Source organism: Heteronotia binoei, chromosome 18 (assembly GCF_032191835.1).
Source record: "Heteronotia binoei isolate CCM8104 ecotype False Entrance Well chromosome 18, APGP_CSIRO_Hbin_v1, whole genome shotgun sequence".
NCBI classification, from domain to species: domain Eukaryota; kingdom Metazoa; phylum Chordata; class Lepidosauria; order Squamata; family Gekkonidae; genus Heteronotia; species Heteronotia binoei.
The window spans coordinates 34920717-34939568 of record NC_083240.1 but is presented as its reverse complement, the minus strand read 5'-3'; the positions used below and the strand labels follow the sequence as shown (position 1 = coordinate 34939568).

General features: G+C 48.8%; 1 protein-coding gene across 1 annotated transcript; it reads left to right on the top strand.

The window, feature by feature from the left end:
* Nucleotides 1-1396: 1396 nt before the first annotated feature.
* On the top strand, nucleotides 1397-16117 carry TLCD1 (TLC domain containing 1). The gene is made up of 4 exons (XM_060258988.1): nucleotides 1397-1597; nucleotides 3865-3947; nucleotides 12556-12638; nucleotides 15385-16117. Exons 1-4 carry the CDS (start codon nucleotides 1404-1406, stop codon nucleotides 15769-15771), a joined length of 747 nt encoding a protein of 248 aa, XP_060114971.1. The 5' UTR covers nucleotides 1397-1403; the 3' UTR covers nucleotides 15772-16117.
* Nucleotides 16118-18852: the final 2735 nt, after the last annotated feature.

Below are 18852 nucleotides of genomic sequence, written 5' to 3'. Positions count from 1 at the left end.
TATGAATCTGTTTATGAATCTTTTGTGCATGTGTGAGCCTTATATAAATCATTTTTAATGTTATGGAATATATGAAAACACTGTTTATTGAATTGTAGTTGTGCCAGGGGATATTATGTATTGTACTGGGTTTGATACCTCTGGAGCCCTATTCTGTTTGATGTTCGTCACCAGACAGTGGCTGGAGATCTCCCAGAATTGCTCCCCTCCCCCATCCCAGTTCCAAAATCTCAAGGTATTTCCCAACCCAGAGCTGGAAATCCTATTAAGACTTGGACTCTCCAAAGAGAGGTGTCCCTCTGTCCAGCCTCAGTGGTGTCAAATTCATTTGTTATGAGGACCGGAATTGACATAAATGAGACCTTGTTGGGCCGAACTATGTTAGGTTGGGCCAGGCCATGTCAGGCCAAGCCATGTGTGTCCTTATTTAAGATTTGGTAGCAGTGATATAAACTTTATAAAGGACGCAGACAAACACAATTAAAACTTAAAACATGCTTAAAGCATTAGGACTCATTGGTCTTAAATGTGCTTTCTTTGTATTTCTCCTATGGGATCCAGGGAACTGGGCAAAGGAAGCTCTGGCTCTTTCCTTCCTTCCCCAGGGGACAGGGGGTGGAGCCTCAGCCAATAGAAGGGAGAGAGACTTGGCTCAGTAGATCTACTGTGGGATTGAGAGAGCCTGAAAAAAACAAGCCCTGCCTCCCCCTCGCTTCCTCCCCAAGGGAGGAGCCTCAGCCAGTGGAAAAAAACAGAGGTTTTGCTCTGTAGCTCCTGTGCAGTCCAGCAAGCCTTGCAAAGCAAGCTGTTATGCAAAAGAAAGCAAGAGAGAGAGAGAGAGAGAGAAGGAAGCGGATGACAGCCAGTTGCTCAGGGGCCTGATAGGAGCCATCGGAGGGCCTGATTCGGCCCCCGAATTCCATGTTTGACACTCCTGCTCTAGAGATTCTATTCTGCTCTCCCCAGAATCGCCTGAGGCTTCCGCCCCAAAGAGCAACTAGGCGAGCCTGCTCCCCTCGACCCTCGTCTTCAGGGTCGGGGAACGGGCGTTGCTCCGCGCAGAGAAAGCAAGCCCCCGTGGCACAGCGAGCCGCCTCCCGTCGTGGCGGGGAGTTCCGCGAGTCTCCCCGCGCGGGGGCGCGCGAGCGACGCCGAGCGGGCTCGCAGAACGCAACCTTCCCGCGGAGCTGCTGGCGGCGGCGAGCGGGTTGGCGACATGGCGCGCCTCCTCCTCCTTCCTCCGGGGGCCGGGCGCGGTCGCGCGTGGGGCGGGCGTGTCGGGGCTCCTCCCCGTGGGTGGGGATCCCGGGGCGGCCTCGCCGGAGCGCACGTGGCCGGCCGAGGCGCGCCAGGAGAGGAGAGGGGCGGGAGGAGGCAAGGCGCCCCTTCTCCTCCGGCCGGCCATGGGCCCGTGGCTGCGCTCGGCCGGGCTGGTGGCGGGCTGCACGCTCCTCTTCGCCGCGCTCCGCTGGGCGCTCAGCCGCTGCTGCCCCTTGCCGGCTCACGTGCGCCGCGACGCCACCCGCACCTGGCGCTGGAGGAACCTCCTCGTCTCCTTCGTCCACTCCATCGTGGCCGGCCTCTGGGCCGTCGCCGGGTAAGCCCAGCCCCCCGCCCGCCCCCCGGCCTCGGCCACAGCGCCTCTGAGCGTACCAAGAGGGCGGATCGCCGGCCCCGATCCCCTCCCCCCCGGCGTCGCCCGAGCCTTCTCTGTTTGGCCGCCTGGCGGGCTCGCCCTCCTGCGCCTTGTGCCCAGGGCTGTACTGGAGCCAGGATTTAAAGTTTGGTGGGGCCCGGAGACACAGTTTTGGCTGGGGGGGGGGGGGAGAGGAGGCAGGGGCCGCCAAGAACCCCCTCCCCAAAACAGCCGTGGGGATGATCTACTCCCTGATAGAAGCATGGGATCAGGCTTGTTTAGAAGCAGAAATGGAGGTTCTAACTACGTAGTTCAGTTCTTCCTGCTTCTTATTCAGATCTGTCTCTCTAAGGGGGACGGGTTGGTGGGGCCGCAAAGGTTAAACTGGAGTTGGATCGGTGGGGCCTGGACCCCCGGCGACCCACTGCAGCTACGGTCCCAAGGTGTGCCCCTGAAGCGAGACAGATGACCCCCGCGGCCGGGGGAGCCTGAGTTCTGGGTGGCCAGCCTTCGCACCCAAACAAGTGTGGGGCAGAGCCGGACAAAGCGGGGTCCCCCTGGGCTCCAGAGAGGGCGGGATGGGGAGCGGCCCCCCGTCCCAGAAGAGGAGGAGAGAGGGACCCCTGTTCCATAATACAACTTTTCTGTTCAGGGGGGGCTGCAGTATTTCCGCCTCCCCTCCTTTCTGGTTTTGTTTGTTCTTTCCATCTTTGGGGGTTTGGAGAGGGAGAGCCCACTCCCCTTTTGGAAAAGCAGAATCAAATTCCGGGTGCATCTGAGAGGCTCCCTCCCCAAGAGATGCTGGTCGTCAGAGCACTGGAGGATTTGACCTTGTGCTGAGGTCTGGTGGATGGGCAAGTGCTAGTGGAAAAGTTTCCCTTTCCCACAAGTATGATGTGTGTGGGGTGGGGGGGAGGGAGACCTGGGAGTTTTTTTCTCTTCTCCTGGCTGGGTTTGCAAAGGGGAATCATCCCTTTGCTCAGTAGATGCCTCTTCTTCTTATCAGGAATGTAAAAGAGGATTTAGATTCTTTAAAAGAGCTTTAAAAGACTATTTAGATTCAGGGAGCAGAGGTCTATCAGTGGCTACTGGCCACAACCACATTCAGAGGCACAAAACCGCTGAATCCCAGAGCCAGGGGGCAACATCAGGGGAAGACCTCGGCTTCTATACCCTATTTCTTGGCTCTCCAGAGGAACTGCTTGGCCCCTGTGTGAGACGGGGCTGGACTAGATATGGAGCTTTGGTCTGATGCAGCAGGGCTCTTATGTTGTTACCTGTCCTCTGCATGTGGGACGCACCATAGTCTAGAATGTGTGTGTGTGAGGGAGACATTAGGATTAGAATTTTTTTTGGGGGGGGGGGTGTCTTCCAAATACTTGATTCCAGGACTTTTTTTGTGGCAGGAACTCCTTTGCATATTAGGCCACACACCCCTGATGTAGGCAGCCCTCCAAGAGCTTACAGTGGGTCCTGCAATAAGAGCTCTGTAAGCTCGTGGAGGATAGGCTACAGAAGAGGGGTGTGGCCTAATATGCAAAGAAGTTCCTGCTACAAAAAAAGCCCTGCTTGATTCAAAATTTGGAGACAGTTTTGGGCATAGCAAAGGGAACTGAATCCTCTAGCACAGTGGTGTCAAACATGCAGCCCAAGGGCCGAATCAGGTCCCCGGAGGGCTCCTATCAGGCGCATGAGCAACTGGCTCTTCTCTGCTTCCTGCTCCCTTGCCCTTGCTTCCTTCTACATCTCAGCTTGCTTTGCAAGGTTTGCTCAATTGCACAGGAGCTACAGGGCAAAACCTTTATTTTCCCCATTGGTTGAGGCTCCTCCCCCTCCTGGTCCCCTGGGGAAGGAAGGAAAGAGCCAGAGCTTCCTTTGCCCAGCTCCCTGGATCTCATGGTAGAAATACAAAGAAAGCACCTTTAAGACCAAAAAGTGCTAATGTTTTAAACATGTTTTAAGTTTTTTTAAAAAATCTTTAGTCATGTTTGTGTCCTTTAAAAAGTTTATATCTCTGTTACCTTATCATAAATAGGTGTACAAATGGCCTGGCCCGATATGGCCCAGCCCGGTCTGAGAAGGTCTCATTTATGTCAGATCCGGCCCTCATAACAAATGAGTTCGACACCCCTGCTAGCAGTTCCTGGCTTCCTTGAAAGCTGTGTTTGCCGGGAAAAATGGGGAAACTTGTGTTCCTGAGGCTGATTGTCTTTGCCTCTCCACCACAGGGTTTGGCAGATGCCCGAGATCTTCTCCGATATTGTAGACACAGCCCCACCTTCGGGACGTCTTCTCCTTTGCTTTGCTTCAGGTAAGACCGAGCATGGACAGCCTTTAACTGGATGAGGTGGGTTTGTGGAAGGAGATTATTATTTTAGTGTTTATTATTATTTTAGTATTATATTAGTGTTTGCCCGCCCCAGAACCACTAATATTGGAAGGGGTGTTGAAAGACCTGAGTCAGATTGAGGTGACAAAAGAGGAGGTCTTACAACTGATAGACAAATTAAAAACTAATAAGTCACCGGGTCCGGATGGCATACATCCGAGAGTTCTGAAAGAACTCAAAGTTGAACTTGTGGATCTTCTAACAAAAATCTGTAATCTTTCATTGAAATCTGCCTCTGTTCCTGAGGACTGGAAGGTAGCAAATGTCACCCCCATCTTTAAAAAGGGTTCCAGAGGAGATCCAGGAAATTACAGGCCAGTCAGTCTGACTTCAATACCGGGAAAGTTGGTAGAAACCATTATCAAGGACAGAATGAGTAGGCACATTGATGAACACAGGTTATTGAGGAAGACTCAGCATGGGTTCTGTAAGGGAAGATCTTGCCTCACTAACCTGTTACATTTCTTTGAGGGGGTAAACAAACTTGTGGACAAAGGAGACCCGATGTTGTTTACCTTGACTTCCAGAAAGCTTTTGATAAAGTTCCTCATCAAAGGCTCCTTAGAAAGCTTGAGAGTCATGGAGTAAAAGGACAGGTCCTCTTGTGGATCAAAAACTGGCTGAGTAATAGGAAGCAGAGAGTGAGTATAAATGGGCAGTCTTCGCAGTGGAGGACGGTAAGCAGTGGAGTGCCGCAGGGCTCGGTACTGGGTCCCATGCTCTTTAACTTGTTCATAAATGATTTAGAGTTGGGAGTGAGCAGTGAAGTGGCCAAATTTGCGGATGACACTAAATTGTTCAGGGTGGTGAGAACCAGAGAGGATTGTGAGGAACTCCAAAGGGATCTGTTGAGGCTGGGTGAGTGGGCGTCAACGTGGCAGATGCGGTTCAATGTGGCCAAGTGCAAAGTAATGCACATTGGGGCCAAGAATCCCAGCTACAAATACAAGTTGATGGGGTGTGAACTGGCAGAGACTGACCAAGAGAGAGATCTTGGGGTCGTGGTAGATAATTCACTGAAAATGTCAAGGCAGTGTGCGTTTGCAATAAAAAAGGCCAACGCCATGCTAGGAATTATTAGGAAGGGAATTGAAAACAAATCAGCCAGTATCATAATGCCCCTGTATAAATCGATGGTGCGGTCTCATTTGGAGTACTGTGTGCAGTTCTGGTCGCCGCACCTCAAAAAGGATATTATAGCATTGGAGAAAGTTCAGAAAAGGGCAACTAGAATGATTAAAGGGCTGGAACACCTTCCCTATGAAGAAAGGTTGAAACGCTTAGGGCTCTTTAGCTTGGAGAAACGTCGACTGCGGGGTGACATGATAGAGGTTTACAAGATAATGCATGGGATTGAGAAAGTAGAGAAAGAAGTACTTTTCTCCCTTTCTCACAATACGAGAACTCGTGGGCATTCGATGAAATTGCTGAGCAGACAGGTTAAAACGGATAAAAGGAAGTACTTCTTCACCCAAAGGGTGATTAACATGTGGAATTCACTGCCACAGGAGGTGGTGGCGGCCACAAGCATGGCCACCTTCAAGAGGGGGTTAGATAAAAATATGGAGCAGAGGTCCATCAGTGGCTACAGTGTGTATGTGTGTGTGTGTGTGTATGTATGTGTATATATATATATATTTGGCCGCTGTGTGACACAGAATGTTGGACTGGATGGGCCATTGGCCTGATCTAACATGGCTTCTCTTATGTTCTTATGAGAGGTCCGTGAACAGCTACTGGCCATGGTGACTAAAGGGAAACTCCCTGGTCAGAGGCAGTCAACCCCTGAATCCCAGTGCTAGGAGGCAACTTGAGGGCCTTGGCCTCTGCACCCTCCAAGGCAACTGGTTAGCCAGAGTGTGAAAGAGGATGCTGGGCTGGCTAGACCACTGGTCTGATAGCACACCTCATAAAAGATATTATAGCTTTGGAAAAAGTCCAGAAAAGGGCAACTAGAATGATTAAAGGGTTGGAACACTTTCCCTATGAAGAAAGGTTAAAACACTTGGGGCTCTTTAGCTTGGAGAAATGTTGACTGAGGGGTGACATGATAGAGGTTTACAAGATTATGCATGGGATAGAGAAGATAGAGAAAGAGTACTTTTCTCCCTTTCTCACAATACAAGAACTTGTGGGCACTCAGTTAAATTGCTGAGCAGTCAGGTTAGAACGAATAAAAGGAACTACTTCTTCACCCAAAGGGTGATTAACACATGGAATTCACTGCCACAGGTGGCGGCTACAAGCATAGCCAGCTTCAGGAGGGGACTGGATAAACGTATAGAGCAGAGGTCCATCAGTGGCTCTTAGCCACAGCGTATTGTTGGAACTCTCTGTCTGGGGCAGTGATGCTCTGTATTCTTGGTGCTTGTGGGGGGGGCCACAGTGGGGGGGCTTCTAGTGTCCTAGCCTCACTGATAGGCCTCCCGATGGCGCCTGGGTTTTTTTTGGCTACTGTGTGACACAGTGTTGGACTGAATGGGTCACTGGCCTGATCCAACATGGCTTCTCATGTTCTTATACAGCAGGGCCCTTTTTTCTCAGCCCAGTCTGAGTGCTTTAGCCTGGGCAGCAGCAGGTCATGGAATTAGCTGAGTAGAGAGAGCTGGGCAGGGAGACTTGGGTTCCAGTCTTGGTCTCCCACCTTGCAGGCAGGATCTTCATTTTCTCAATACACAAAGACAATTTTCTACCCAGGATGCTTCAGTAGCAGGCAGATGTCCCCTGTCAAAAATTCCCCACGGGGGTGTTTCTTAGTAAGAACAAAGGGCTCGAAAATAGCAGGGAGAGAAATACGCAAGGTTGCAAAGTTTTAAATGCTTCACAGACTTTAACTTCAGGCACTGCAAGGCCCTGTGGGTTCCAGTTAAGCCTCCAAAGCTGCTCTGAGTCAGGCAGAGGTTCCGTTCATGAAACAAACACAGGTTGCAAGGAAGATACATCAGTCCGTAGAACGTTTCCAAAGACGGTGATTGCGTGAAAACTGGTTTATCAGGGCCGATCAAAATGTCGCAAAGCCACAACCAGATTTTTCCAAGATCTCCAGAGGTCTTTATCCTTTGTAATCTGGAAGCCGTTGAATCTGTCTCTTGTGTTTTATTAGATTGTCCATTTTACACTAAATTACAAGGAAGCGTTTTGAATCCCCTTCTCTGTACAAGAGGCGGTTTGTCTGATGGTGCCAGGGTTCAGTGGTTACTCCCTCGTCCTAATTCTTCACTAACTGCTAATGTTGCCTGCTTTCTCCAGTTTGCAATTCAAACCAGGGAAGCTATTATTTTATGTATTCTGTCCATTTTTTGGTACAGTTTTTATAGTATTTTATATCTTTTGACCTGTCAGTAAAGGTTGTCTGTCTGTCTGTCTGTCTGTCTGTCAGAGATCTTTACCAGCCAAATGTGCAGCACAGAACAAAGGGGGGGGGAGGAGCTGCCCTAAAAGGAGGACAGGCAAAAGGTGGCCTTTTGATTAAGAGAATTGAATCCTCTCACGCGAGGATCAGGATTTCTCCAAAGCATCTGTTCTGATGTGGAAGATACGCCTGTGAGCAAACTTAACAAAGTTTGTGCCTGGAACAGCTGTGAAGTCGCTGCTCCTTGCTGGTCCCGATAAGCTGCGTTCGGTTCCCACCGGTCTCCGGTTGCCTGTAGAAACTGTTGCACAAAGAGATGATATCTGGGTTTAGTATTTCTGTTGCGGCATCTGTGCTTTTCACACCACGCTGTGTTCTGTGGCAATGATTTCCTCAGACGCCGCCCCCGGTACCGGTAGATGCAGCCTCAGCTTTGCAAGCGGGGTGGGGTCCCTCACTGCATCGATCGAGGGACTTCCTCCCAAAGTGAGGGTTTTCCTGAGCCCGCAAAGATGTTTATGAACGAGCAGGAAGCGGGGGAAAGCCCTGGATATGGGCAGCCGTGAGAGCTGGTGTTTTGGAGCTATGTGTGTGGACGACATAGTCAAAACACTTGCAGGTCAAAGCGTTGAAATGGTTGAGGTGAACCTTCCCTAGCAGGAAGAGATTACAGCAGTTGAGAGTTTTTTGAGCATATATAAAAATATGCGTGTGGTTTGGAAAACTACAAATGAAAGAGAGCTTTTCTTTCTCTCTCTTAAAATATCCGAATGTGGGGTAGGTTTGGAACACTTTCCCTATGAAGAAAGGTTAAAACGCTTGGGGCTCTTTAGCTTGGAGAAAGGTCGACTGCGGGGTGACATGATAGAGGTTTACAGGATTATGCATGGGATGGAGAAAGTAGAGAAAGAAGTACTTTTCTCCCTTTCTCACAGTACAAGAACTCGTGGGCATTCAATGAAATTGCTGAGCAGTCGGGTTAGAACGGATGAAAGGAGGTACTTCTTGACCCAAAGGGTGATTAACATGTGGAATTCACTGCCACAGGAGGTGGTGGAGGCTACAGGCATAGCCAGCTTCAAGAGGGGGTTAGATAAAAATATGGAGCAGAGGTCCATCAGTGGCTATTAGCCACAGTGTGTATGTGTGTATACACACACACATATATATATACATATATACACATAAATTTTTGGCCATTGTGTTATACAGAGTGTTGGACTGGATGGGCCATTGGCCTGATCCAACATGGCTTCTCTTATGTTCTTATGATATCGAGATGGATTGACAGGCACGTTCAGGACAGTTGCTTCACATGCTGTGGACCTGACTCATGGAACTCAGCGCCACAAGATGTGGCAATTGGTACTAGTTTAGATTTTTTTTTAAAGAAAGATGATGAATTCCTAACTATCAACTATGAGCCATGTTAACTTGACAGGACCTCCAACTGCAGTGGCATGTGCTGCAATGGATCGGTGCCCTCAGGCCCTGTTGGAGGTCTGTAGAAGCATTCCCTGGAGGCAGAACACTGGCTTACATGGTCTGATCCAGAGCCAGTTTGGTGTAGTGGTTAAGTGTGCGGACTCTTATCTGGGAGAACCGGGTTTGATTCCCCACTCCTCCACTTACAGCTGCTGGAATGGCCTTGGGTCAGTTGTAGCTCTCGCAGGAGTTGTCTTTGAAAAGGCAGTCCCATCTACCTCACAGGGTGTCTGTTGTGGGGGAAGGAGATAAAGGAGATTGTAAGCCGCTCTGAGACTCTGATTCAGAGAGAAGGGCGGGGTATAAATCTGCGGTCTTCGTCGTCTTCTTACATGGCCTCACTGGCTTACATGGTCTGATCCAACAGGCCAGTTGCTGCTGTTTCAAATGAGTTTGAAAGTTAAAAGAGATGTTCCCCTGCACCATGGATATGGGCAGGGCTTTTTTTTATAGCAGGACCTCCTTTGCATATTAGGCCACATATTCCTGATGTAGCCAATCTTCCAAGAGCTTACAGGGCCTACTGTAAGCTCTTGCAGGATTGGCTACATCAGGGATGTGTGGCCTAATATGCAAAGAAGAAGTTCCTGCTACAAAAAAAGCCCTGGATATGGGTTTTCTAGAAAAATGTGAATTGAGAAAGTTAGATACCTGACATAGAACATGGTTTAAGTTCGTATCTGCAGTTGAGGCAGAGGTAACCATCTACTCTGGCCTCCCCCTGTCTTCTCCCTCTCTATTCCACTCCTTTTGTTTTTATAGTATCTTAACATCCACTGTTGCACCTGATACAAAACCCCTTTGGGCCGCGTTAATTATCTTACTGTCTCGGCTGCAATCTGATAGTGCTTTAATTGTTACTCGATATTCTTTTACGTGTTTTATTGTTATTGCCGTTACCTGCTTGGAGCCTGCTCATAGGGAAGGGAGGGCTAAAAATCAAACTTGTAAAAAAAGTATTTACTAATGATGGTTCGTTACTGTTTTTGCGTATCTAGTGAATTCATAGATGGAAAACTACAGGGATTATTAATTTAAAAATGAAAAAAACCCTAAACATCAAACTAAGCTATATACAGTAAACAACTTTTAAAAGCACCCTGCTAATGTTACCTCCTAATAGCAACAGATACTCAAATCTAGGTATCTGATAAAAAGTAAATCAAGTGTCCTTGAAATGTTAATGTCACAATTTTATGTGGAGTTCATTTTTACTGAGATAATACTTGCAAACCTTTAAACACAACCTAGGATGATTCACATTGTTTAATTTAAGAAAAAAATTCCAAAGACACTAAAACTCTTGACACCCATTAATTGTGGTGTTCACTCAGTGAACCATGCATAATATTCCATGTATGCACTTGTTTACTCATGTTTGAACAGCATGTAAGTTGTCCATGGGAGTCACTGGGTTATCTCAGGTTCACTGTCACTCTCTATGGCATCACCCGCATTATTTGTTAATTCCATATCAGATTAGGGTATTGCAGTATCCCTTCTACCATGTGAGAGGAAAGATGCAAATAAGCATTTTAGCTGTACTTTAGACTCAAACTACCAATCTGGTAAATCCATAAAGATTTTTAAATTTGATTTTAGATAGACAGGGCTTTTTTTTAGCAAGAGTGCACAGGAACGCAGTTCCCGCTGGTTTTGTGTCAGGGGTGTGGCCTAATATGCAAATGAGTTCCAGCTGGGCTTTTTCTACCAAAAAAGCCATACGTGTGTGTGTGTGTGTGTGATTTTGTTCTCCCGTTCCATTCACAAAGAAATAAAACACATACTTTTTTCACACAATTCGTATGGAAAACATTAATTACAACTTTGGAACGGCCCAGCTTGCCTGATAGTCCGTTGGTGAAAAACCCCCAAAGAGCTACCCAAACATTCAGTAAACAAATGCTATTGTCATAATAAAGGAAAAGATCATAACCACAAAATCCTGTAAGAGGTCACACAGATATCCAATAGAAAATCAGTAACTTCAATAAATTCGATAAATCACATTACAATCCACCTCAAACAAGATAACAGGGAGCAGAATCCACATAAAGATGACTGCAAACAATGTACAAGGGATTCCCAAAGCTTGGAGTCCTATAAGTAGGTCTTCTTCCACAGTAGGACACAATGCATATAACAATGTCAAAGGCTGATTCCAAAATGCATCTAAGCCAAAAATTCCATATTCAATATGAGAATCTCTTTAAAATCTCTACGGTGCTTCAGTAACAACCGTGTTGGATCCTTTGTCAACAGGTGAGAATAACATCTAGTGATGGAATAAGGTAAGCGTAGATGACTGGGGAAGGCAATGGCAAACCACCCCATAAAAAGTCTGCCAAGAAAATGTCCTAATGTGACATCACCCCATGGGACAGTAATGGCTTGGTGTGTGCACAGGGGACTAGTTTTACCTTTACCTTTTAAGTAGTCAGTAACTGGTCAGTGGTAAATTCAAATCAGGCACAGAGCACTATATCTAATTCAAATTTATCATTGGGCTGTGAAACATTGAGAAGGTGACTGTGCTCCAGCTGTAACTTGACTGTATTAGTCAGGGGTGGCCAAACTGTGGCTCTTTCACACATATTGTGTGGCTCTTGAAGCCCATGCTGCCCTGTTTCCTGGCTTGGAAAAGGCATTTAAATTTAAAGTTGCTTTCTTTCCACTTCCATCTGTCTGTCAATCTATCATCCATCTTTCCCTTCCCTTTCCCCTTTCCCTTCCCCCCTTCCCCTTCCCCCCTTTCCCCCTTCCCCTTCCCTTCCTGTCTTGTGGCTTTCAAACATCTGATGTTTATTCTGTGTGGTTCTTATGTTAAGCAGGTTTGGCCACCCCTGGTATTAATGGATAGTGACCACTACCTGATTCCATAACTGGCAATTTGTTATGTTCTTTTCCTTTATTATCCCAATAGTATTTGCTTGCCAATTGTTTGGGAAGCTCTTTGGTTTTTTCATTGCTTCTCTAATTACCCTGCTCTGTTGATCTTTTTTGTTACTCTGATATTCTGTTGGCAACAGCAGCTATTCAATGTTAACTTTACAAAATAGGCCTTGGAAGTGGACGTTCCCCACCCCCCCATAGAAAAATAAAATTGGGAAATTTCCCATTGTTGAAAATATTCCCCAGAATACTTTTTTTTTTTTTGCCCCACATATCTGGCTAGCATGTTTGCAGCACTGGTAGAAGTTTGACAAGGGTGGCCATGACACAAATGGACTGGCTTATAGACAGCTTCAAGAGGGGATTGGATAAGCCTATGGAGCAGAGGTCCATCAGTGGCTATTAGCCACAGCGTATTGTTGGAACTCTCTGTCTGGGGCAAGTGATGCTCTATATTCTTGGTGTTTGGGAGGAGCAACAGTGTGAGGGCTTCTAGTGTCCTGGCCCCACTGGTGGACCTCCTGATGGCACCTGGGTGACACAGAGTGTTGGACTGGATGGGCCACTGGCCTGATCCAACATGGCTTCACTTACGGTCTTATGTGTGGGGCAGTGGTGCTCTGTATTCTTGGTGGGGCAACAGTGTGAGGGCTTTTAGTGTCCTGGCTCCACTGATGGACCTCCTGATGGTGCCTGGGTTTTTTGGCCACTGTGTGACACAGAGTGTTGGACTGGATGGGCCGCTGGCCTGATCCTACATGGCTTCTCTGATGTTCTTATAGGCTTTCTCTCCTCCGCCAGGTTATTTCGTCCATGATTCCCTTGACATCATCATCTGCCGGCAGTCCCGTGCCTCTTGGGAGTACTTGGTTCATCATGCAATGGCAAGTATTGGTGAAGTTGGTGAAGTATTGGTGAAGTTGGGGTGAGTAGGACAGGGTTGGTAAGGATCCTCCTGGAGTGTGGCCGAACCCTCGCTCACCAGTGGAATTGACGCATGATCCCCAGACCCACTGGTCATGGAATTCAGAACGCATTATGCAAATAGATTTATTTAAGTGCCTGTGGGAGTCGGCAGGCGTTCCGCCCACTTCTGAATTCCCGTTGGCTGTCACTTCCATGTCTCCAGGCTCATCTCTGAAGCACCGGGGCTACCAGCTTGCATTTCTTTTAATGCTGAGTGTGTTTTAACGGAATTCAGAATTCTTGGAAAGCGCAGTCAGTGAAGCATGATCGTCAGTGTACTGAATGCACAGACTTCTTGTCGTCTTTATGCATTATAGAATAGAATCAGAGAATCACAGAGCTGGGCCATCTAGTCCAACCCCCTGCTCAAGGCAGGATCAACCTAGAGCAGGGGTGTCGAAATCATGAGGGCCAGATCTGACATAAATGAGACCTTGTCAGGCCGTGTTGGGCCGGGCCATTTGTGTACCTATTTAAGATTAGGTAGCAGATAGATAAACTTTATAAAGGTCACAGACAAACACAACAAAAGATTTAAAAAAACAAAACAAAAAAACCTTAAAATAAAACATGCTCAAAACATTAAAAGTCATGGGTCTTAAAGGTGCTTTCTTTGTATCTCTCCCATGGGATCCAGGGAACTGCGCAAAGGAAGCTCTGGCTCTTTCCTTCCTTCCCCAGGGGACCAGGAGGGGGAGGAGCCTCGGTCAACAGAAGGAAGAGAGGCTTGGCTTAGTAGTTCTGATGTGCAATTGAGAGAGCCTGGCAAAGCAAGCTATCCCTTTCCCCTTCCTCCCCAAGGGAGGAGCCTCAGCCAATGGAGAAAATAGAGGATTTGCTCTGTAGCTCCTTTGCGACTAAGCAAGCCTTGCAGTTCAAGTTGTTATTCAGAAGAAAGCGAGAGAGAAGGAGAAGGAAGCAGATGTTAGCCAGTTGCTCGGGGGCCTGATAGGAGCCCTCCGGGGATCTGACCTGGCTCCCGGGCTGCTACCAGGTCAGCACCTCTGGCCTAGAGCATCCCTGACAAGGGTTTGTCCAGCCACTGCTTAAAGACTGCCAGAGAGGGGGAGCTCACTGCCTCCCTAGGTAACTGATTCCTTTGCTGAACGACTCTTACCTTGTGAGCCGCCCTGAGTCCGCTTGCAGAGAGAGCGGGATATAAGCTTAATGCAATAAATAAATAAATTACCGTAAAAAGGTTTTTCTTAATTTCCAGATGGTACTTTCCCACCCTTAATTTAAACCCATGGTTCCAAGTCCTCTCCTCTGCCCTCCTGGAAGCCCTTCAGAGACTTCAAGAGAGCAGTCGTGTCCCCCCTCCACCTCATCCTCTCCAGATTGAATATTCCCGTGAGCCTTTCCTCGTAGGCAGGGCCTTTCTTTGTAGCAGGAGCTCCTTTGCATATTAAGCCACACACCCCTGATGTAGCCAGTCCTCCTGGAACTTACAATAGGTCCTGTATGAAGAGCCCTTAGGGAGGGACGGCGGCTCAGCGGTAGAGCATCTGCTTGGTAAGCAGAAGGTCCCGGGTTCAATCCCCAGCACCTCCAACTAAAAAGGGTCTAGGCAAATAGGCGTGGAAAACCTCAGCTTGAGACCCTGGAGAGCTCCTGGCAGTCTGCATAGACAATACTGACTTTGATGGACCAAGGCAATTCAACATAAGGCAGCTTCGTGTGTGTGTGTGTGTACCATATATGAACCAGCCCTATAAATTCTTGGAGGATTGGCTACACGAGGGGTATGTGGCCTAATATGCAAAGGAGTTCCTGCTACAAAAAAAGCCCTGGCTATATTCATCATAGACTGCATGGGTATATTTATCTTGGGCTCCAGCAAGAGAACCATTTTGGTGTACTGGTTAAGTGCGCAGACTCTTCTCTGGGAGAACCGGGGTTGATTCCTCTACATTCCTCTACATGCACCTGCTGGTGTGACTTTGGGTCAGTCATAACTCTGTCAGAGCTGTTCTCTCAAGAGCAGTTCTCTTGGAGCTCTCTCAGCCCCACCCACCTCACAGGGTGTCTGTTGTGGGGAGAGGAAGGGAAAGGAGATTGTAAACTACTCTGAGACTCCAAGTGAAGGGTGGGGTATATATCCAATCTCCTCCTCTTCCTTCTCTTTCTGGTTTGCACATGATAATGTTGAGGATGTTGAGATGGGGGCTGTAGGTGAAGGATCTCGCTCTTAGATTCCTCCCTTGCCCTACAGACTCCTTGTTTTTCTCTGAGTAATCTCTGGAAGTAGTCTCTGCAAAGCTTCCATAGAACCCCCCCAAAAGGTTGTCGGGGAGGATGTCCTCCAAAAACAATTAGAAAAACTACTGCAATTCAGGGTACACATCCTGACTGTGCAAAATCTGACTCCACCCAAGATTAAGGGATATTAAGTCAGCCAGAGGCACCGATGAGGGTTTGAGTCAGCCGTATAGATAAACCGGATTCCCTCGCTGCGAAGCCAAGACAAACGTCGTTTGCTTTGTGCTCATCTGTTACCAGCAGTGTTAAAATGTGCTTCTTTGTATGCATGAATCAACCGCAGTTTTGATCAGGCCAACTTTTTGCCATCTTCTGCTGTTTCTAAAGGGTGATAATTAAGGTGCGGCAGGAAAAAACACCTTTCTGGCTAACCTCCCCCCCCCCCCGCCTTCTCATCTCTCTCAGGCCGTGACCGGCTTGTTCTCAGGGATTTTACTGAACCGCTTCGTCGGGGCCGGGCTGATCTCCCTCTTCGTGGAGGTGAGCAACATCTTCCTGACCATCCGGATGATGATGCGGCTGGGCAACCTGCCCTTCCCCACCCTCTACCAGGTCAACAAGTACGCCAACCTGGTGGCCTACTTCCTCTTCCGCCTGGCGCCCCAGGCCTACCTGAGCTGGTACTTCGCCTGGTTCGTGGAGGCGCACGGACAGGGGGCCTTCCTCATGTTCAACTTGGTGCTCCTCGACGCCATGATCCTGGTGTACTTCTCGCGCTTGCTGCGCTCTGACTTCTGCCCGGATACGCGGCCGCAGGGCCCCGACAGTGAGAAGAAGTTCCTCATAGACTGAGCATGTCCCCCCAACCCTTGGCAGGGAAGGGGTAGAGCGCATCGGGCCTCGAACTGGAACTTTGTCACCACCCACGTGCCTTAACTACCGTAGACTCTGCATTCGCCGCGCTGCTCCTTAAGTCGCTTTCTTTCCTTGTCGGCCAAGTGGGGGGGGGGGTGGACAGGAAGATCCAGCAGGGAAGGTCTGAGTCTCAGATGGAACCTTTTTTGCCTTCTGGAAAGAACTGGACCCCAGAGGCTGGTGTGAGCTCGGAAGGGATCAAAGAAAGAAGGGGGAATCGGTCTTCTGTGTTTGGTGTTGTAGGGAGTTATTTTTGCTCATTAAAGCCTGTTTGCACCCTGAATCTGCAGACCAGAACTGTCTTTCCAGTGCGGTGATAGATGGGGCCAGGGCTTTCTTTTGTGCTGTGGGGGCCACAGTGGGAGGGCTTCTAGTGTCCTGGCTCCGCTGATGGACCCCCTGATGGCGCCTGGTTTTTTTGGCCACTGTGCGACACTCAGTGTTGGACTGGATGGGCCATTGGCCTGACCCAACATGTCTTCTTTTATATTCTTATGTTCTTGTAGCAGGAACTCCTTTGCATATTAGGCCACACACCCCAGATGTAGCCAATCCCCCAAGAGCTTACAGGGCTCTTTGTACAGGGACTACTGTACGCTCTTGGAGGATAGGCTTCATCAGGGGATGTGGCCTAATATGCAAAGAAGTTCCTGCTACAAAAAAAGCCCTGGATGGGGCTATTACTTTTTTTTTTTTGTCGTTTGGGGCTCAGTATCACTCAGTTTCAGACATGGGGGACAGACAGACTGACAAACAGGCGACCATTTTGATTCCCTGATTGTGGGCTTCCCGGGGGGGAGGGGTGTGCAGAATCTGGACTCGGTTAAACAGCCTGGGGGCAGGAGGCCGATCCGGCACAGCAGTTCTTTAAGAGGCTGGGCTGAAGAGCTTGTGCTGGAACCCTGAAAAAGGGAGGAGGCAGCCTGGGTTTGAAGAGAGAAGGGGAAGTTTCACATTTCTGCTCCCTTGGAGCCGAAGCCGGCAGAGGCGACGGAGCTGTTGCCGTGCCAGTGGGACAACGTGGCCCAGAGTGAACTCGGAGCTGGTTGGCTGGCCGTCTCCCCAGGCAGCTCCTCACCTGAGCTGCCTGTCCAATCCGAGCCTCAGAATCCAGGCTGGGTTGCTTCACCTGAGCAGCCCAAACAAGAGGCAGGGTAGCGTGGAAAGGGCGCCTCTCTCTCCGTCAGGATGGCTGGAAGCCATTTTTTCTGGGCCAAGAGCCTTTTTTGGCAGAGCCGTCAATCCTCTCTAACCTTTTGTTTATTTGACTTCATTTATTCCCAGCCTTTCTTCCCAAAGGGCTTATAGCATTTTCCTCCCTTTTATTCTCATGAGAACCCTGTCAGGTAGGGGAGGCTGAGGGGGTATGAGGTAACCCAGAAAGCTCCCAGAGCAGAGTGGAGATTCAAAACTGGGTCTCCCAGATCCTAGAAAAGGAAAGGAAAGGTCCCCTGTGCAAGCACCAGTCGTTTCTGACTCTGGGGTGACGTTGCTTTCACAACGTTTTCACGGCAGACTTTTTACGGGGTGGTTTGCCATTGCCTTCCCCAGTCTTTTCCCCCTCAGCAAGCTGGGTGCTAGAGCAGCACTCAAAACCCTGGCTCCCAAACCAAAGAAATCATCCACTTCAGCGAAGGAAATGGACCCAGCTTTACTGATCGCACTGCAACTAATTCTGCTTATGATGATGCATTTTGTCATGTGTCGGTAACAAACGAGAAGCACACGTTGCCCCCAAATATGTAACATTTAGCCTGACACAAGGGTCCACGCAATAGCGACTTGCTTCCAGCGTTCAGAGTGCTTCCTGCACAACAGCCCTGCAAAGTCGACCAGCCACGCTTCCCCCATATTGCATAGAAGGGCGAGCAGAGGCCTGAGGCTGGGAAGGAACAGCTCAGACTCTTCTGAGTTTGAGACTGTTGGATCCTACTGCTTCCTTTGTAACCTACTCAGGGCAGCGAACAAAGGGCCAGCATCAGTGTTTTCACAACGATCCGGTGATGGAGGCTGGCTTGAGGCCGCCCAGTGAAATTTGTGGTGTAGTCAGGTTTCGGAACAGTTTCCCCTCCCCCCCATATTATAGCTTGGAGAAACGTCGACAGGGGGTGACATGATAGAGGTTAACAAGATTGTGCATGGGATAAAGAAGGTAGAGAAAGAAGTACTTTTCTCCCTTTGTCACAATACAAGAACTCGTGGGCATTCAATGAAATTGCTGAGCACTCAGGTTAGAACGGATAAAAGGAACTACTACTTCACCCAAAGGATGAATTCACTGCCACAGGAGGTGGTGGCAGCTGCAAGAATACAGCTTTAAGAGGGAATTGCATAAACATCTGGAGCAGAGGTCCATCAGTGGCTATTAGCCACAGTGTATTGTTGGAACTTTCTGTCAGGGGCAGTGACGCTCTGTATTCTTGTTGCTTGGGGGTGTGTGGGGACAGTGGGAGGGCTTCTAGCGTCCTGGGCCCACTAGTGGACCTGATGGTGCCTGTTTTTTTGGCCACTGTGTGACACAGAGTGTTGGACTGGATGGGCCACTGGTCTGATCCAACATGGCTTCTCTTATGTTCTTATATTGACTGTGCCACCATTTCATGCCTCGCTTGTGTCCATGGGGAATAGACACTTGCTTCCCCCACCTCCAAAATGAAAGCTGGGATTCTCAGAAAACTAAATTATGTGGCTATGTGGTGGGACCAGCCTTGTGTGAATTTTGGGACTCTAGTTAGAAGTGATGTTTGGGGGGAAGGGAGCAAGGAGTGTACTCCCTGTATAGCAGCCAGGTTTTTGTTAGCCGTCCTGTTTCAGCCAGCTGGATTAGATACGGCAATGAGTGAGACAAGAGGCATAGGATACTGTGTTTTGGAAGGAGGCCCACTGTGGCATGCTAAGCAGTTACACCCCTGAGAGCCAGTTTGGTTTAAGAGTTAGGAGAGATGGACTCTAATCTGAGAGAACTGGGTTTGATTTCCCAACTTCTTCGCATGCAGCCAACTGAGTGACCTTGGGTCC